Genomic DNA, 20464 nt, shown 5'->3' on the forward strand with positions numbered 1-20464 from the left:
CTTAACAAAATGCCATTATTATTATTATTACTACGTTGGGTAGGGCCTGTCTCTATATGTTGCCAACTTGTACTTCCCAAGCGCTTAGTACAGTGCTCTGCACACAGTAAGCGCTCAATAAATATGATTGATTGATTGGAACAGTGATTTGCACATAGTAAGCGCTTAACAAAATGCCATTATTATTATTATTATGTTGGGTAGGGACTGTCTCTATATGTTGCCAACTTGTACTTCCCAAGCGCTTAGTACAGTGCTCTGCACACAGTAAGCGCTCAATAAATACGATTGATTGATTGATTAGAACAGTGATTCGCACATAGTAAGCGCTTAACAAAATGCCATTATTATTACTATGTTGGGTAGGGACTGTCTCTATATGTTGCCAACTTGTACTTCCCAAGCGCTTAGTACAGTGCTCTGCACACAGTAAGTGCTCAATAAATACGATTGATTGATTGGAACAGTGATTCGCACATAGTAAGCACTTAACAAAATGCCATTATTATTATTATGTTGGGTAGGGACTGTCTCTATATGTTGCCAACTTGTACTTCCCAAGCGCTTAGTACAGTGCTCTGCACACAGTAAGCGCTCAATAAATACGATTGATTGATTGGAACAGTGATTTGCACATAGTAAGCGCTTAACAAAATGCCATTATTATTATTATTACTACGTTGGGTAGGGCCTGTCTCTATATGTTGCCAACTTGTACTTCCCAAGCGCTTAGTACAGTGCTCTGCACACAGTAAGTGCTCAATAAATATGATTGATTGATTGGAACAGTGATTTGCACATAGTAAGCGCTTAACAAAATGCCATTATTATTATTATGCTGGGTAGAGACTGTCTCTATATGTTGCCAACTTGTACTTCCCAAGCGCTTAGTACAGTGCTCTGCATACAGTAAGCGCTCAATAAATACGATTGATTGGAACAGTGATTCGCACATAGTAAGCGCTTAACAAAATGCCATTATTATTATTATTATTATGTTGGGTAGGGACTGTCTCTATATATTGCCAACTTGTGCTTCCCAAGCGCTTAGTACAGTGCTCTGCACACAGTAAGCGCTCAATAAATACGATTGATTGATTGACTGATTGATTGATGCTCTGTCGCGCCCGGCCGTCAGGCCGCCGGGAGAGGCATCTGGGAAAAAGAAGCACCACCTCCCGCTTCGCGGCCGCCGTCCCGCGCTAGTTTGGTCCCGTCGCAGCTTCCGTCCCGCGCTAGTTTGTCCCCTTCGGCGTCCCGTCGCGGCCTCCGTCCCGCGCTAGTTTGTCCCCTTCGGCGTCCCGTCGCGGCCTCCGTCCCGCGCTAGTTTGTCCCTTTCGGCGTCCCGTCGCGGCCGCCGCTTCCCTTTCCTGGGGGTTGGGCCGAGGTGCCGGTCACGTGACGGGGGAGGAAGGCGTTTGGAGCCCAACAGCTGCAGCTGCACCAGTGCAGCTGCAGTAATAGTTGCAGCGGCTGCAACAACAGCTGCAGCAGCGGGCAGGGGTCATGGCCGAGGCCCTGAGACCCCCGCGCAGGCCCAAGGCCAGGGCCAAGCCCAGCCCCAGTAAGAGCAAGGTAGGGACCTGACCCCTGACCCCTGACCCCGCTCCACAGTTTTTTTATGATGGCATTTATTAAGCGCTTACTATGTGCGAAGCACTGGTCTAAGCGCTGGGGAGGTGACAAGGTGATCAGGTTGTCCCACGGGGGGCTCACAGACTTCATCCCCATTTTCCAGATCAGGGAACTGAGGCCCAGAGAACTGAAGTGACTTGCCCAAAGTCACACAGCTGACAGTTGGCGGAGCCGGGATTTGAACCCATGACCTCGGACTCCAAAGCCCGGGCTCTTTCCAATGAGCCACGCTGCTTCTCTGTACACTCTGCAAGTGTACAGTTGTGTACACTTGCAAAATATTTATTACTCTCTTTATTTTATTCACGATGCGTATATAGCTACAATTCTATGGATCGGTTTTGATGGGATTGACACCTGTTTGTTTTGCTGTCCGTCTCCCCCCTTGTAATAATAATAATAATAATAATAATGGTGGTATTTGTTAAGCGCAGGCTGAAGCAGTGTGGCTCAGTGGAAAGAGCCCGGGCTTCGGAGTCAGAGGTCATGGGTTCAAATCCCGGCTCCGCCACTTGTTAGCTGTGTGACTTCGGGCAAGTCGCTTTACTTCTCTGGGCCTCAGTTCCCTCATCTGTAAAATGAGGATGAAGACTGTGAGCCCCATGTGGGATAACCTGATCATCTTGTAACTTCCCCAGTGCTTTCCACATAGTAAGCGCTTAATAAATGCTATCATTATTATTATCCTTGTATCCCCCAGCGCTCAGAACAGTGCTTCGCACACAGCACTTAACAAATACCATTATCATTATTATTATTATGTGCAAAGCACTGGGGTAGATCCAGGGTAATCAGGTTGTCCCCCGTGGGGCTCCCTGTCTTAATCCCCATTTTACAGAGGAGGGAACTGAGGCACAGAGAAGTGAAGTGTCTTGCCCAAAGTCACACAGCTGACAAGTGGCGGAGTCGGGATTAGAACCCAGGACTTCCGAGTCCCAAGCCCCAGCTCTTTCCACTGGGCCAGCTACTTCTCTACCGCTGCTTCTAGGCCGTGAGCCCGTCGTTGGGTAGGGATTGTCCCTCTCTGGTGCCGAATTGTACTTTCCAAGCACTTATTACAGTGCTTTGCACACAATAAGTGCTCAATAAATACGATTGAATGAATGAATGCTCCTCCTCCCCTTGCCCATCTCTGCCTTTCTCCCATTCTCTGCTACACCTCCCTTCCCCGCCACCGGCGTCCCCCCCGACCCCGTCCTCCCATTCTTTAATAATTCTACGTTTTGTTAAGTGCTTACTAGGTGCCAGGCACCGTACTAAGTGCTGGGGTGGATACAAGGGAATCAGGCTGGGCGCAGTCCCTGTCCCACATGAGGCTCACAGTCTTCACCCCCCAGAGCTCACATCCTCCAGGAAGCCTTCCCAGACTGAGCCCCCTTTTCCCTCTCCTCCTCTGCTTCCTTCCTGCCCTAACTCCTTCCCCTAGAGCATGGGCTTTGGAGTCAGAGGTCATGGGTTCTAATCCCGGCTCCGCCAATTGTCAGCTGTGTGACTTTGGGCAAGTCACTTAACTTCTCTGTGCCTCAGTTCCCTCATCTATAAAATGGGGATTAAGACTGAGTCCCCGTGGGACAACCTGATCACCTTGTAACCTCCTCAGCGCTTAGAACAGTGCTTTTCACATAGTAAGCACTTAATAAATGCCATTATTATATTTGTACAGATTTATTACTCTATTTTAGTTGTACATATTTACCGTTTATTTTGTTAGTGATATGCATATAGCTTTAATTCTATTTGTTCTGACGATTTTGACACCTGTCTACATGTTTTGTTTTGTTGTCTGTCTCCCCCTTCTAGACTGTGAGCCCGTTGTTGGGTAGGGGCCGTCTCTATATGTTGCCCACTTGTACTTCCCAAGCGCTTAGTACAGTGCTCTGCACACAGTAAGTGCTCAATAAGTACGATTGAATGAAAGAATTTTACAGAGGAGGAAACTGAGGCACAGAGAAATGAAGTGACTTGACCATCGTCACCTAGCAGACAAGTGGCAGAGCTGAGATTAGAACTCTTGACCTTCTGACTCTGAGGCCCATGATCTTTATCCATTACATCATGCTGCTTTCCCCAGTGTGTCTATCATTATACTATACGCTCCCAAGCGCTTACTAATAATAATAATAGTAGCATTTGTTAAGCACTTACTGTGTGCTAAGCACTGTACTAAGTGCTGTGGTGGATACAAGCAAATCCAGGAATCAAGTTGGACAAAGTCCTTGTCCCATGTGGAGCTCACAGTCTCAGTCCCGACTTTGCAGATGAGGTAACTGAGGCACAGAGAAGCAATGTGACATACCCAAGGTCACACAGCGGACAGGTGGCAGAGCCGGGATTAGAACCCTGTACTAAGTGCTGGGGTAGTTATAAGATAATAATTTTGGTATTTAGTGCTCACTATGTAGCAAGCGCTGGGGTGGAATACAAGCATCTCAGGTTGGACACAGTCCCTGCCCCACATGGGCCTCACAGTCCTAATCCCCATTTACCAGATGAGGGAACTCAGTCACAGAGAAATACCCATATCCTCTGTCACAGTGCCCATGCCTCCCTTTCTCAGGGTCACAGACCCTCTACCCCTGCCTGCATTCTCATTTCAATGAGGGTATTTATTGAATGCTCATTGTGTGCAGAACACTGTACTAAGGGTTTGGGAGAGTACAATAGAGCAGAGTTGGTAGACACGTAACGAGTCTCGTTTATCCTCTTCTTAAAACTGATCCCTCAGGGTCTGCTCCCCACTGTCCTTCCAGGAGTCGGACCGATCCTGTCTTAATTCATTCAATCATATTTTTTGAGCACTTACTGTGTGCAGAGCACTGTACTAAGCGCTTGAGGATGCGCCTCCTTTCACTTTCCCTCCTCTGAGATCCGGGCGATGGCTATTTCTTTCTGTCCTCATCTCCACTGTCTCTCCTCCAGAATCAGGGGTCACAACCTCCTCTTAAGGTTGTGTTGGGCACAAACCACTACCCTTGGCATATCCATGATAAAAGGTGACTTTTATCATTTAACCCAAATTTTAAGTCTGTAAACAGATACTATCAGCGCTACCTTCGTGACATCTCTAGAGTCCTTTCCTTCATCCCCTTCCAAACTGCTATTACACTGATCCAAACACTTATCTTGTCCCGCCTTGACTACTGCATCTGCCTCTTTGCTGACCTCCCTGCCTCTTCCCCACTCCACTCCTTACTTCACTGTGCTGTCAGGATCATTTTCCTTAAAAAAAAAAAATTCAGTCCAGGTTTTCCCCATTCCTCAGAAACTTCCAGTGGTTGCTCACCCACCTCTCTGTGCAACAGGAACTCCCTACCATCAGCTTTAAGGCACGCAGTCATCTCTCCCCAATCTGCCTCCCCTGTGATTTCCTATTACCACCCAGCCAACACACTTCACCCTTCTTGACGTGAAACCACTACTAAAGCCACGTTTCCAAGAGGCCTTAAATGACCATTTCCTCTTTGGGTCACCTAGGCACTTTGATACCCTGCCCCAAAATACACATCGGCCATTTCCTCTGGACTGGAAGCTCATCGTGGGCAGGGAACGTGCCTGCCAACGCTGTTGTATTTTCCCAAGCACTTAGTACAGTGCTCCAAACACAGTAGGCGCTCAACAAGTAACCTTCGGTTGATTGAGTTCCCTATCTGTAATGTATTTTAATGTCCATCTCTCTCTCCAGATGGTCAGCCCTCTGTGCCGTACTCTCCCAAGGGCTTAGTACACACAGTAAGCTCTCAATAAATTCTAATGATTGCACCCCAGCTCCCCCTGTTCAGGTCCTTTTGGATTCTTGGCATGCCTGATTACTGGGGTGCTCTCTCTCTATGTGCAGTCTTTGGGGATCTTTCTGCTCATGTCCCTGTGTGTTTTCTGGGGCCTCACATTTCTCACCACTCCAGTCCATATTCCGCTCTGCTGACCACATCACTTTTCTACGAAAACGTACGGGCCATCTTTCCCCACTCCTCAAGAAACCGCAGGGGTTGCCCAACCACTTCCGCATCAAACAGAAACTCCTCCCCATGGGCGTTAAAGCACTCGATCGCCCTGTCCCGTCCTACTACAACACAGCCCACACCCTTCACCTCTCTAATGCCAACCTGCTCACTGCACCTCAGTCTCATCTGTCTCGCCACCGACCCCTCGCCTACGTCCTGCCCCTGGCCTGGAACTCCTTCCCTCCTTATATCTGACAGTTACTCTCCCCCCTTCCCTTTCGAGAAGCAGCGTGGCTTAGCGGAAAGAGTCCGCGTTTGGGAGTCAGAGACCGTGGGTTCTAATCCCGGCTCTGCCACTTAGCTGTGTGACTTTGGGCAAGTCACTTCACTTCTCTGTGCCTCAGTGGCCTCATCTGTAAAATGGGGATTAAGACTGTGAGCCCACATGGGACAACCTCATTACCTTGTATCAACCCTAATGCTTAGAACAGTGCTTGGCACATAGTAAGCGCTTAACAAATACCAACATTATTATTCACGGCCGTATTGAAGGCACATTTCCTCCAAGAGGGCTTTCATAAGTCCTCTTTTCCTTTTCTTCAACTCCCTTCTACGTCTCTCTGGCTTACTCCCTTTATTCATCCCCACAGTACTTACATACAAATCTGTAATTTGTTTATAGTAATGTCTGTCTCCCCCACTAGTCTTTAAGGTCGTTGTGGGTAGGGATCGTATCCATTATATTGTTTTTATTGTACTTTCCCAAGTGCTTAGTACAGTCCTGTGCGCACCGTAAGCGCTCAGTAAATACTTTCCCAAGTGCTTAGTACAGTCCTGTGCGCACCGTAAGCACTCAGTAAATACGAGTGACTGGCCGGCAGATGTTCCCAGGGATAAAATGTGTTGGTTTCACCACCCAAGTGAAGCTGAACTCTGGGGCTCCTGGTAGTTTTGAACCAGGGAAGCAGCATGGCTTAGTGAAAAGAACGCGGTTCTGGGAGTCAGAAGTTATGGGTTCAAATCCCAACTCTGCTACATGTCTGCTGTGTGACCTTGGGCAAGTCGCCTCATTTATCTGGGCCTCAGTTCCATCATCTGTAAAATGGGGATTAAGACAGTGAGCCCATGTGAAACATAGATTGTGTCCAACCTGATTAGCTCGTATCTACCACAGCACTCATTATAGTGCCTGGCACCTAGTAAGTGCTTAACAAATACCACAAAAAAAAAAGAAAACGCTTTCCACCCCTCATTCCTCAACATTTGGTCATGCCTTCATCCCCTAATTTTGTTTCACCTTTCCTCTTCCCTCTGGAGTCTCACCTCTTCTAGACTTTGCTCCCACTTCCTCTTCTTGCCTCCTCCTTCTCCATGATGCTGGAGCTCCTAATGTTTGTCCAGGAAAGTGTGAGGGGAGAGAAGCTGCACGTGACCAGTTGCTCTGGGTATATGTGCATTTCCGCCTCATAACTTGCAGGAACAGGGGGAGGGCTCATCTTCTAGACTGTGAGCCCGCTGTTGGGTAGGGACCGTCTCTATATGTTGCCAACTTGTACTTTCCAAGTGCTTAGTACAGTGCTTTGCACACAGTAAGTGCTCAATAAATACGATTGAATGAATGAATACGAAGATGAGAAGGTGAAACTTGGCTCGTGCTCATCTTTAAAAGTAAGAGGCCAATCTGGAATCTCGTGTGGGCTTTACCAGGCTGGTGGCACCCGATTAAGCCTAAAGCGGCATTGCCGTGCGTAGGGGCTTGACCCCTGCAGTTTTTGAAGAAACATCTCTGAGGAAGACCCAGGAGAGGTTTCATTCCATTGTATTTATTGAGCGCTTACTGTGTGCAGAGCACTGTACTAAGCGCTTCCTTGATGTTAACTGGGATTGGGGCACTTGATTTCCTAAATCGAGGGACTCAATCCATGATATTTATTGAGCGCCAACAGTGTGCAGAGTACCGAAACTAAGCACCTGGGAGAGTAGAGTAGAGCATGTGTTCCCCGTCCAAAAGGAGCTTACAGTCTAGAGGGAAATAATGCTGGCATTAAGCATGGCTTGGCAGATAGAGCTTGGGGCTGGGATTCAGGAGATCTGGGTTCTAATCACATCTCCACACTTGCCTGCTGTGTGATTTTATGCAAGTCATTTAATTTTTCCGTGCCTCATTTTCCTCAACTGTTCTCCCCCTTTCTCAGGTCTTCCCCACCAGGCAGGAAAGGGCTGTATCCAATCTGATTATTTTTTATCCCCTGACTCACTTGGCACTTAGTAAGTGCTTTATTAACAAGATTGTCATTATCATCATCGTTGTTACTAAGACAAGTTGATTCCTTTCCTAACCACCCCCCCCAAATCAAAAGTCTGAAGTACAATAGTTTAATGCTCCCTTACAAATGGTCCGCTAACAGCAACTTTTCCAATTATTATATTAAAAATTTTTCAAAGTTTATGGTAATGAATGAATAAACTTCTTTCATTTTTGAGCAGATACAAGAGAGTACTCAATACACATTCCCCCACAGATTTTAAAAGTTACACTTGCCTGTTGGTTGGGTAGCCTCACTATTCTCTAAGGATCATTTTGGATAGACTAGATTTTTTTATTGATTTTTTGTTTATGATATTTGTTAAGTACTCACCATCTGCTGGGCAGTATACTAAACACTGGGGTAGGTAGAGGGTAATCAGGTTGGACCCAATTTCACCTCCCACATGGGGCTCACAGTCTTAGTCTCCATTTTCTGAATGAGGTAACTGAGGCACAGAGAAGCGAAGTGACTTGCCCAAGGTCAGACAGCAGACAAGTGGCGGAGCCGGGATTAGAACCCAGGTCCTTATTTGTGATAGAGCTTGTGGTCTATCTAGTAGACCACTCTGTGCCTCTGCTGATACCAGATAGTAAGTAGATGATACTTGTCCGTGCTGTAAAATTACATAAGCAGCTGACAGAAGTAAAGGGTAGCGACTTCACTTATTTGCAGGCTTCCATTTGGGAAACCAGGAAAAATAAAAACCCAAAGGATTTTCCTTGAGTAACTCTAGTAAGGGGACTTGTTTCCAGAATAGCCTACCTGCAGGGCTCTAAGGGTAGGGACCGTCTCTATATGTTGCCAACTTGTACTTCCCAAGCACTTAGTACAGTGCTCTGCACACAGTAAGTGCTCAATAAATCCGATTGAATGAATAAGGGTCTGTATGGTCCTCACTCAACATCGAGGAGCGCAACTGGCACCCATTTCCTCGAGCCTACAGCCAATTCCTCCCACAAGTGTAGAACAGAAAGAAAAACATGCCGAGGAAGGGAAAGGCGGCATAAAAGGGCAGGAGACCATTTCCTAAAATCTTCAATCGGCTTAGCCTGTAAAACAAGCTCTTTCCTGACAGAGTAATAATAATGATGGCATTTATTAAGTGCTTACTATAATAATAATAATAATAATAATGGCATTTATTAAGTGCTTACTTTGTGCAAAGCACTGTTCTAAGTGCTGGGGGAGGTTACAAAGTGCTCAGGTTGTCCCATGGGGGGCTCACAGTCCCCATTTTACAGATGAGGTAACTGAGGCCCAGAGAAGTTAAGTGACTTGCTCAAAGTCACACAGCTGACAAGTGGCAGAGCTGGGATATGAACCCATGACTCTGACTCCAAAGTGCTCTTTCCACTGTGCCACGCTGCTTCTAAGTGCTGGGCACTGTTCTAAGGACCATAGCTCCTGACTGCTATACACTTATTCAGGCTTTCCCCACATCATGTCCCATACCGCCTTCAATACTGTCTTAAAAATCATCTTAAAATGAGGCATTCCCTGCCTCATTAGGCTCTATTGGTTATCAATTAGGTATTTTCTTTCTGTAGTTTTATCATTTATACCTATGCTTTTTTCTTTTATCCATTGTATATCTGGCAGTTTTTCTCCCACATATCCCCCTGTTAGATTGCTCACTTATTGAGGGCAGGTGTTCTGTTTCTCTCGTAGGCCCTCCTCTAGACCGTAGGCTCGTTTGGGGCAGGGAATGTGTCCGCTAATTCTGTTGTATTGCACTTTCCCAAGCACTTAGTACAGTGATCTGCACATAGTAAGAGGCCAGTAAATCCCATTGACGGATTGATCGATGAGGTGGATATAGTGCTCTGCGCGCCACAAGGTGCTCAATACATGTTGTTGACGTGATTGTCAAAGGAATTTTTATTATTTCTGAGGGGGAAATTGTTAGCTGTTGTGTGGCATCCTGGAATGTCGAAGCAGAGCTTAGTTTGGGAAGCGTACTGTGTCATATGTTTATTTCCTTTTAGTATTGCTATTCCCGCACACTCATATGCCGTCGACCTACATTCCTTAAAGTTAGTCACGTGGCGACTGAATCCTTGCCCTTCAGTTTTAATGTAGTGTTGGTTTGGTTCCGGTCTAGTGATCGATAAACCTGATAGAAGTTCAATTTGTCCTTTATGTGGCTTGATTTGCTCCTAACTGCTTCCCAGTCAGATGTAAGGAATTTCCATGGTTGACAAAGTTCTTCTCGGAGGAAAAACAAGTAGAACAATCACTCTTTTTTGGTAGTTGTGGGTTGGACGCATAGAAGCTCTTGGGGATATTTTATCTAATACGTTCACAGTTTATTTGGCTCAAGGAGTTTTTTTCATTGTCAGTCAGTAGTATTTGAGCACTTAATATTTGCAAAGCACTGCGCTAAGCACTTGGGAGCGTTCAAAAGTGGTAGAAGCATGATCTCTGCTCTTAAAGAGTTTATAATCTACCAGGACCCACAATAATTTAGAGAGGAGAAAGGAATGGTCAAATAAGAGAGAACGTACAGGGGTATACAGTGGTATTAAATACTGTGGTGAGGCAGTAGCTCAGAGTTGATAGGGAAAAGAATGTGATTTGGAGAAAAGAAAATTAATCAGGGAAAGCCTCCCAGAGGAGGTGGAATTTTCAGAAGGGCTCTTGCGTAAAATAGTTAAAATTATGAAACACAGTCAATCAGCAGTATTTATTTCAGTGTGTACTGTGTGCAGAGCACTGTGCCAACCGTTCAAGAGAATACACTACAGTAGAGTTGTGTGGAAGAAAACTTCACGAACTTTGCGTTGTGTTAAATAGGGTATGTCAGAGACATGTTTGTTACTCTTAGCAGTCCCTGCACTATCAGGGAGTGGTGATTGATGGGCATAATTTCTTCGGCGAGTCAAATGCTGCTCAAATTGAAGCAGTACAGAGTTTCTTTATATACCGTTGGTTCAGCATCTTAGCTTCACACGTGCTCAAAGAGCCCAGATGGTTGTAGAATACCTTAATACAAACAGCACTAAATTTTACTTGAGGTAATTATTAGACCCTTCTGGGTTCTCCCCATTATGAGGATTCATTCATTCATTTAATCGTATTTATTGAGCACTTACTGTGTGCAGAGCACTATACTAAGCACTTGGGAAGTACAATTCAGCAACAGAGACAATCCCTTCCCACAACAGGCTCACAGTCTAGACAAACAGTTAAACAGGCATCAGTTGAATCAATGTAAATAAATAGAATTATAGATATATACACATAATGAATAAATATAAGTAGAATTATAATTAAAATAATTATAAATATGTAGGTATATACACAAGTGCTGTAGGGCGGGGAAGGGGTAGAGCAAAGGGAGTGAGTTGGGGCGATGAGGAGGGGAGGGGGAGCGGAGGAGAAGCTCCAGGGGGCTTAGTTTGGGAACTAAGTCCATGATATCAGGCCACTGGATTCAAAATCCAGATGTAATCAATCAGTAGTATTTATTCAGTGATTACTCTGTGCAGAGCGGAATACTAAGTGCATGGGAGAATATGATAGATAAGAGTTGGTAGACATGTTCTCTGCCCATCAGGAGCTTACAGTTTAGAGGAGGAGATAGACATGTACTCTCCCAAATGCTTAGTACAGTGCTCAACACACAGTAAGCACTCAGTAATTATGATTAAATGAATGAATGAACATTTATTTAAAATACAATATGTACAAAAGTGCTATGGGGCTGTGGGTGGGGCAGCGTGGCTTAGTGGAAAGAGCCCAGGCTTGGGAATCAGAGGATGTGGTTTCTAATCCTGACTCTGCCACTTGTCTGATGGGTGACTTTGTCACTTCACTTCTCTGGGCCTCAGTTACCTCATCTGTAAAATGGGGATTAAGACTGTGAGCCTCACATGGGACCACCTGATGACCTTGTATCTACCCCATTGCTTAGAACAGTGCCTGGCACATAATAAGTACTTTACAAGTACTATTATTATTATTATTATTATTATTATAAAATTTTTAAAGGGTACAGATCTAAGTTGAGAGCGACTGAGACAGGGACTTAGTCCGAATTGATTCGTATCTACTTCTGTGCTTAGAGCAGTGTTTGACACATAATAGTAATAATAGTATTTGTTAATTGCTTACTGTGTGCCAGTCAATCAGTCGTAGTTATTGAGGGCTGTGTTATGTGCAGAGCACTGTACTAAGTGTTTAGGAGAGTACACTATAACAGAATTAGCTGACACATTCCCTGCCCATAACAGCCAAGCACTGTATTAAGTGCTGGAATAGATACAAGGTAATCAGATCAGATGCAGTCCCTGTTCATTCATTCATTTATTCAATCATATTTATTGAGCGCTTACTGTGTGCAGAGCACTGTACTAAGATCTTGGGAAGTACAAGTTGGCAACATGTAGAGACGGTCCCTACCCAACAACGGGCTCGCAGTCTAGAAGGGGGAGACAGACAACAAAACAAAACATGTGGACAGGTGTCAAAGGATCTGGTTGACAAACACTATTGATAAGCAGGTTAGGAATTCTGGCCTCATTTCTTTCTGACTAAATACCGTAACCAACCAAACTTCTTGGACAGGTGTCAAAGGATCTGGTTGACAAACACTATTGATAAGCAGGTTAGGAATTCTGGCCTCGTTTCTTTCTGACTAAATACTGTAACCAACCAAACTTCCTGATAGATGCCTAAACAGAACAGAACAAAAATGAGAAGAGGATAGGTAATGGGTCCAGTTTGGGTAAATTCGGCTTGGCCAGACAAAATGGAGTCTAGGCCTGAAGGCCCATCACGTTCCAGCTCTTGGTATTCTACCACTCCTAGAGACTCTTGTTTACTTGAACAAGGTGGTTAGGAGACAGTCAAGCAGGACTAGAAGCAAAATAGCTCAGGAGGGATTAGTTGGATGAGAAGAAACTAATGCAAGGCGTGGCGCGCTGTAATTCCAATATTGATAGACATGTTCCCCGCCCACAAGGAGCTTGTTGTCTAGAGGGGGAGACAGACCTAAAAATAGATTATGGATATGTGCATAAGTGTTATGAGGTTTAGGTTGGGATGAATATCAAGCGCTTAAATGGTACAGGTCCAAATGTGTGGGCGATGCAGAGGGGAGAGGAGGTAGGGGAAGAAAGGGATTAATTGGGGAAAGCCTCTCGAAGATGTGATTTTCGAAGCCGGGGAGAGAGGCGGTCTGTCATATATGAAGGGGGAGGGAGCTCCAGACCAGAGGGCGGATGTGGGCAAAGAGCTGGCAGTGAGATAGAGGAGATTGAGGTTCAGTTAAATAGGTTGGTGTCAGAGGAGTGAAGTGTGCAGTCTGGGTTTTAACAGGAAATCAGAGAAGTAGGGTGGAGGAGGAGTGAGCTGATTGAATGTTTTGAAGTACACCAGAGGTGTTTCTGTTTGGGAGGTAGATGGGCAACCATGGGAATTTCTTGGGGAGTAGGGTGACATAGATTGTATTTCTTTTAGAAAAATGATCTGGGCAGCAGAGTGAAGTCTGGACTGGAGAGGGAAGAGACAGGAGGCAGGGAGGTCAGCGAGGAGGCTGATGCAGTAGTCAAAGCAGGATAGGATAAGTTCTTGGATTAGTGACATAGCAGTTCGGATGGAGAGGCAAGGGTGGATTCTTAGCGATGTGGTGAAGGTAGAAGTGGATTTGGTGACAGATTGAATATTAGGTTTGAATGAGAGAGATGGGTTAAAGATAATGCCAAGGTAATTGGCTTGTGAGACAGGGAAGATAGTGGTGCTGTCTTTGGTGACAGGAAAGTCAGGGGGAGGACAGGATTTGGGTGGGAAGATGAGGAGGTCTGTTTTGGACATTTTAAGTTTGAGGTGTTGGCAGAACCCCCAAGTAAAGAAGTCCTGAAGGCAAGGGGAAATGAGAGACTGCAGAGAAGGAGAAAAGTCAGGCCTGGAGAGGTAGATGATAATAATAATTATTATTAATAATTATTAAGCGCTTACTATGTGCAAAGCACTGTTTTAAGCCCTGGGGAGGTTACAAGGTGATCAGGTTGTCCCATGGGAGGTTCACAGTCTTCATCCCCATTTTACAGATGAGGTAACTGAGGCCCAGAGAAATTAAGTGACTTGCCCAAAGTCACACAGCTGACAATTGGCGGAGCCAGGATTTGAACCCATGACCTCTGACTCCAAAGCCCGTGCTCTTTCCACTGAGCCACGCTGCATCATTCAAATTGAAATGGTGGTTGGAGCCTGGAGGGAATATAGGTCCTACAGGGGAGTGGGTGTAGATGGAGAATAGAAGGGGACCCAGAACCGAACCTTGAGGGACCCCCATAGTTAGGGGGTGGGAGGCAGAGGAAGAGCCCGCAAAAGAGGAGCCAGAGAGATAGGAGGAGAACCAGGAGAGGACAGGGGCAGTGAAGTCAAGATTAGATAGTGTTTCCAGGAGACGGGGGTTGTCCAGAGTGTAAAAAGGCAGCAGAGAGGCGGAGGAGGGCTAGGATGGAGTAGAGACTGTTAGATTTGCAAGATGGAAGTCATTGGTGACCTTTGAGAGGACAATTTCTGTGGAGCGAAGGGGGCGGAAGCCAGATCGGAAGGAATCAAGGAACAAGTTGGAGAAGAGGAAATGGAGGCAGTGGGTGGAAGTAACTCACTCAAGGACTTTGGAGAGGATCGGTAGGAAGGAGATGGGGGAGGGTGGGGGACAGAATATGAGCATGTTTAAAAGCAGCAAGGAAGGAACCATTGAAAAGTGAAGGGGATTGTTCTGTAGGGGAGATCCCACACTTGTTTATTATTAATAATGTTAAAAATTTTAAATATGTGCTTGCTATGTGCCAGGCACTGTTCTAAGTTCTGGGGTAGATACAAGCTAATCAGGTTGGACACAGTCCCTTTCCCACATGGGGCTCACAGTCGTAATCCCCATTTTGCAGATGAGTTAACTAAGGCCTGGAGAAGGAAGTGATTGTCCAAGGACCCACAGCAGACGAGTGGCAGAGGCTGGCATTAGAACCCATGATCTTCTCATTCCCGGGCCTGGGCTCTATCTGCTGCGCCATGCAGATGTAGTTGCCTGAGGTACTGTGTGAAAGGGAAGGCTTCCACAGTGGTTCTATGGGCCTCAAGAGCAGCCCTGTAAGGGTTTCTGGGAGGAAGCGCGCCAAGGGACTATTACTCTATTTATTTATTCATTTATTTTATTTGTACATATCTATTCTATTTATTTTATTTTGGTATTATGTTTGGTTTTGTTCTCTGTCTCCCCCTTTTAGACTGTGAGCCCGCTGTTGGATAGGGACTGTCTCTATATGTTGCCAATTTGTACTTCCCAAGCGCTTAGTACAGTGCTCTGCACATAGTAAGCGCTCAATAAATACGATTGATGATGATGATGATGATGAAAAATGAATTTTGTAATTGGAGGATTTGGGGAAGCAGCATGGCCTATTGAAAAGAGCTCAAGCCTGGGAATCCGTTCTAATTCAGGCCCCACCACTGGCCTGTTGGGTGATCTTGGGCAAGTCACTTCTCTGTGCCTCGTTTTCCTCAGCTGTAAATAGGAGTTAAATATCTGTTCTCCTCCCAGAGTCTGTGGGTCCCTTGTGGCCCATTAGTTGCGTAACACGTACCACTGTTATTTCTTTTTTTTTTTCCAGTGATATTTGTTAAGTGCTTACTATGTGTCAGGCACTACTGAGCACTGGGGTAGATCAAAGCCATTCAGGTTGGACACAGTTCATGTCCCACAGGGGGCTCACAGTCATTCATTCATTCAATCATATTTATTGAGCGCATACTGTGTGCAGAGCACTGTACCAAGTGCTTGGGAAGTACTGTTCTGCAACAGATAGAGACAGTCCCTACCCACCAACGGGCTCACAGTCTATAATAGGGAGACAGACAACAAAACAAAACAAGTCGACAGGCATCAGTAGCATCAAAATAGATAAATAGAATTATAGATCACATCATTAATAAAATAGAGTAATAAATGTGTACAAATATACACAATTATTATTGTGGAGCAGGGTCAGGGTCTTAATCCCCATTTCACAGATGAGGTAACTGAGGCATAGAAAAATGAAGCAACTTGCCCAAGGTCACACAGCAGACAAGTGGAGGAGTCAGGATTAGAACCCAAGTCCTTCTGACTCCCAGGCTCGTGCTCCATCCACTGTCACACTGCTTTCCCCGTTGTGTTTGTTATTGTTGTTATTAGGGTTTCCCTGTCCTCCTCTCCATCCCCCTCATCTTACCTCCTTCCCTTTCCCACAGCACCTGTATATATGTATATATGTTTGTACATATTTATTACTCTATTTATTTATTTATTTATTTTACTTGTACATATCTATTCTATTTATTTTATTTTGTTAGTATGTTTGGTTTTGTTCTCTGTCTCCCCCTTTTAGACTGTGAGCCCACTGTTGGGTAGGGACTGTCTCTATAGTTGCCAATTTGTACTTCCCAAGCGCTTAGTACAGTGCTCTGCACACAGTAAGCGCTCAATAAATACGATTGATTGATTGATTGATTATTGTTATTATTATTGTTACAATAATTATTGTTATTATTGTTAGGGTAAATGTATCTTTAAAATTACGGTATCGCAGAATCAATCAATCATCTTTATTTGGTGCTTAGTGCATGAACAGCACCGTACTAAGCTTTTGGGAGAGGGCGACACAAGGATATAACCGGAACATTTCCGGCCCAAAATTACCTTACAGTCTATCAATCAATCAATCAGTCATATTTATTGAGCACTTACTGTGTGCAGAGCACTGTACTAAGCGCTTGGGAAGTACAAGTTGGCAACATATAGAGACAGTCCCTACCCAACAGTGGGCTCACAGTCTAGAAGTCTAAGTAACTAGATACGTTTCTGGCAGTTCCTTCTTCAAAGTTGCACTCTGACTTCCGTCTTAAACAAATCTTGTCGCTTATTCGGAACTTCCCGATCTGATGTTTATGAGATGTAGCATGTTTTAATTGGCGCTGTCTTCGTGTATGCTGTTTAAAGCAAAGGTTAAGAAAAATCTGCTTTCAATCCATCCTGTTTATTGAGTTCTTACTCTCTGCGGAGCACTGTAATATGCGGTCAGGAGAGTACAATATTACAGAGTTGGTAGACACATTCCCTGCCCCCCCAAGGAGCTTACAGTCCAGAGGACTGTTTTGCTATTTTGTGCCAAGAGTATGAGAAATAGTCGAAACAATTCATCGCAAACATTTATCTGTGCTTGGACTCATTGGGAAATGTCGAACTCTCAGCTATTTTTTACAAAATAAGGGCGCCTAGCACTTTCACTTGTATCCCTAGCATTTAGTGCAGTGCATTGCACTAGATGGACTCTCAATAGTGAGTCAGTCGAATATATTGAGCCCTTACCGTGTGCAGAGCACTGTACTAAACGCTTGGGAGAGTGCAGTGTAACAATATAAAAGACACATTCCCTGCCTCTGACATACTACGGACACCCTCACACACAGAGTATAACCTTCATGTCTATTAACTGGATAGCCTGGTTTGAGGTTGTGTGTGGCGTTCACTGGATGTTTATCACAAACGTCAGGCTAATTATAGCACAGAATTTTATTTGGAAGACAAATTTAGCCTGATGTGTTTGTAGATTTGCAGTGTTGGAGTATATATATATTTGACAGAGCACTTAGTAAATGAAAGACCATTTGGATCTTTTTCATTAGGAGAGTTACATGGGCTTTGATGGGGTAGTTTGTCTACTTTGTTCACTTGATCAAGAGAAGCAGCGTGGCACAGTGGAAAGAGCACGGGCTTTGGAGTCAGAGGTCATGGGTTCAAATCCTGCCTCCACCAATGGTCAGCTGTGTGACTTTGGGCAAGTCACTTAACTTCTCTGTGCCTCAGTTCCCTCATCTGTAAAATGGGGATTAAGACTGTGAGCCCCCCATGGGACAATCTGATCACCTTTTAACCTCCCCAGTGCTTAGAACAGTGCTTTGCACATAGTGAGCACTTAATAAATGCCGTCATCATCATCATCATTGATCCTGCTGTATATTTTGTGCCACGTCGTTAAACTTGCCAAATGAAGTGACTTGCCCAAGGCCACACAACAGACAAGCGGCAGAGCTGGGATTAGAACCCATGTCCTTCTGACTCCCAAGCCCTTGCTGTAGCCACTAGGGCATGCTGCTTTTCTATTCAAGAATGGTCTTGACAAAATCACGGTAGACAGGTTCTTGATGGGTTCCGATGAGGAAAGTTAGGGCTGCTGCGAGAAGCGCGGGCCTGCGAATCAGAAGGACCTGGGTTCTAATTCCGGCCGTGCCACTTCTCTGCTGTCTGCCTTGTGCCAGTCACTTCACTTCTCCGTACCTCAGTTCCCTCATCTGGAAAATGGGGATTAAGACTGTGAGCCCCATGTGGGACAGGAACTGTGTCCATCCTGATAATCTTGTATCTGCCCCAGTGCAGTTCCTGACACATAGTAAGCACTTAACAAATCCCTTTATCATTGTGTTAGAGGATCCATCGCTCCCCATTAGACTGGATGCCAAGGAGGGCAGTCATCAGACTGTTTCTTCAAAGGTCCCGTTGTCACGGTGGGAGACAGAATACAGCCGAATTGGGTGGGAATGACCCAGGACAGTGTGTCTTGGTGGATGTTTTGATGTCCTAAAGAGTGATGCTCAGCGTTCTGTGACCCATAAATACTGTCGAATGAGTGAGTTGAAACTTGAGGTCACCTGCTGTTACGGAGAAACAGATGGACTCAAAAGTAGGTCCTTAAAAGGGGCAATCTGTAGGGTATTTTCAGTTCTCGGGAAAATTCTGTGTTTTCGGGTTTTAGGGAGATGCCTTCCAGCCAGGTTGCACCACTTTACATCATCTTTTTCCCAAGATCTGAACAAGTACGGTGTTGCTCCCTGGAGTTCGGATACTGGGTATCCACCCTGGTGTGCGTAGACTTCCCACGGAACTGTATTTCAGTCCTAACTTCGGAGTCACCATGTGTATATTAAAGATGCCTAGAGAAGCAGCGTGACTTACTGGGAAGAGCATGGGTCTGGCAAGTTAGAGGACCTGGGTTCTTATCCTGGCTGTGCTGGGTGACTTTGGGCAAGCCATTTTTTTTCTCTGGGCCTTAATTTCCTGATCTGTAAAATGGGGACTCAGTACCTGTTCTCCTTTCTCCAGTCTAGGTAGGAAGGAAACCATGTGAGATTGGACACTGTGGCCGACCTAATTATCTTATAGCTAACTCAGTGCTGAGCTCCATGCTTGGCACATAGTAAGCACTTGACAAATATCACAGTTGTCATTATTATCCTATTTATTATTATATTATAATTCTTGTTATAATGATTATTATTAATAAGGTGTTCAGTGACTTCAAAGAAATTAGATGGTGATCTCGTGTCCTAAACAGAGCACATTATAAAAATGTTCAATTAATGTAATATGAAGTGGTGTTTTATATATTTTATATGTTTATGTATATTGTATTTATACATGATGATGATGATGATGATATAAAATATATAGCCATCAACACTTTTCTGTTTATTGTGATTTTTTTTTCATTTCTGTACAAAGAAAACTAGGCAAAAAAATCCTTAGTACATTGGGTATTAAAATTTAGTTTCTTATAGTATCTACCCCAATTGACACACAAATTAATCATCTTATACAATAGGGCCATCCCAAGCTAACTTAGTAGCTTACACCTTTTCTAACCAGAAAAACTTACTTTTCTATTAAGCTGTTGGGAGGATATTTTATATGGATTATTTTGGAATGTATGCTTGTTTTAATTATTATGTTATTTGTGTGATTTGCTTGAGTGATGTTACTTTATAAATACATCAGTGGGGAAGCTTAATGTCCTTTTTCTTCACGTGATTGAGTTTCCTGTTTCTTTTTTTTTCTTATCTTGAACTTATAAAAGAGTGGCCTTCGTGGAAATCGCACTGGCCTGGGAGTCAGAGAACCTAGATTCTAATACCCGCTCTGCCACTTATCTTCTTTTGTGACCTTGGGCAAGTCACCTCATTTCTCTCTGCCTCAGATACCTCATCTGGAAAACGGGGATTAAGACGGTGAGCCCCAAATGGGACATGGTGTGGGTCCAACCTGATTATCTTGTATCTACCCCAGGGCTTAGTACAGTACATAGCACTTAGTAAGCGCCTAACAAATACCATTAAAAAATGATTTTTTCTTTCATTTAGGATCCTAATCTGGGACCCTTTAGCTGTGTGAAACATCATTGTGGTACACTTCACCTTGAGCCTTTCATTTCATCTCCTCACCTTTGATCTTGTTTTCGCTGTAGTCATTATAACAGTGATTTTTGCCATAGGAATCCTGAAGGGTAGCTTTGTGGTCCTATTGGAAGTTTGTAATAGTGATGACCACTGTGATTGGATGCAGAATAAATTCCTTTACTCGTAGGACTGTAAGCTCCTCGTGGGACGTGTCTGCGGACTCTGTTGTATTTTCACAAGTGATTTGCACAGTATTTTTTACTTGTAAGCGCTCAGCAAATGCCACTGATTGATTTTTCCGTACTGAAACCCCAAACTTGATACCTTTATGTGATAAGTGCTTAGTACAGTGCTCTGCAC

At 44.6% G+C, this 20464-nt stretch overlaps 1 protein-coding gene across 1 annotated transcript in view; it reads left to right on the forward strand.

The window, feature by feature from the left end:
- The first annotated feature begins 1470 nt into the window (after window positions 1-1470).
- EPG5 (ectopic P-granules autophagy protein 5 homolog) overlaps window positions 1471-20464 on the forward strand; it is a 132197-nt gene continuing 113203 nt past the window's right edge. Inside the window, exon 1 of the mRNA XM_038743711.1 lies at window positions 1471-1575. Coding sequence (XP_038599639.1) covers window positions 1507-1575 — 69 coding nt within the window. The 5' untranslated portion in view covers window positions 1471-1506. The remainder of the gene's footprint in view (window positions 1576-20464) is intronic.

This window comes from Tachyglossus aculeatus, chromosome 3 (assembly GCF_015852505.1).
Source record: "Tachyglossus aculeatus isolate mTacAcu1 chromosome 3, mTacAcu1.pri, whole genome shotgun sequence".
Lineage (NCBI taxonomy): Eukaryota > Metazoa > Chordata > Mammalia > Monotremata > Tachyglossidae > Tachyglossus > Tachyglossus aculeatus.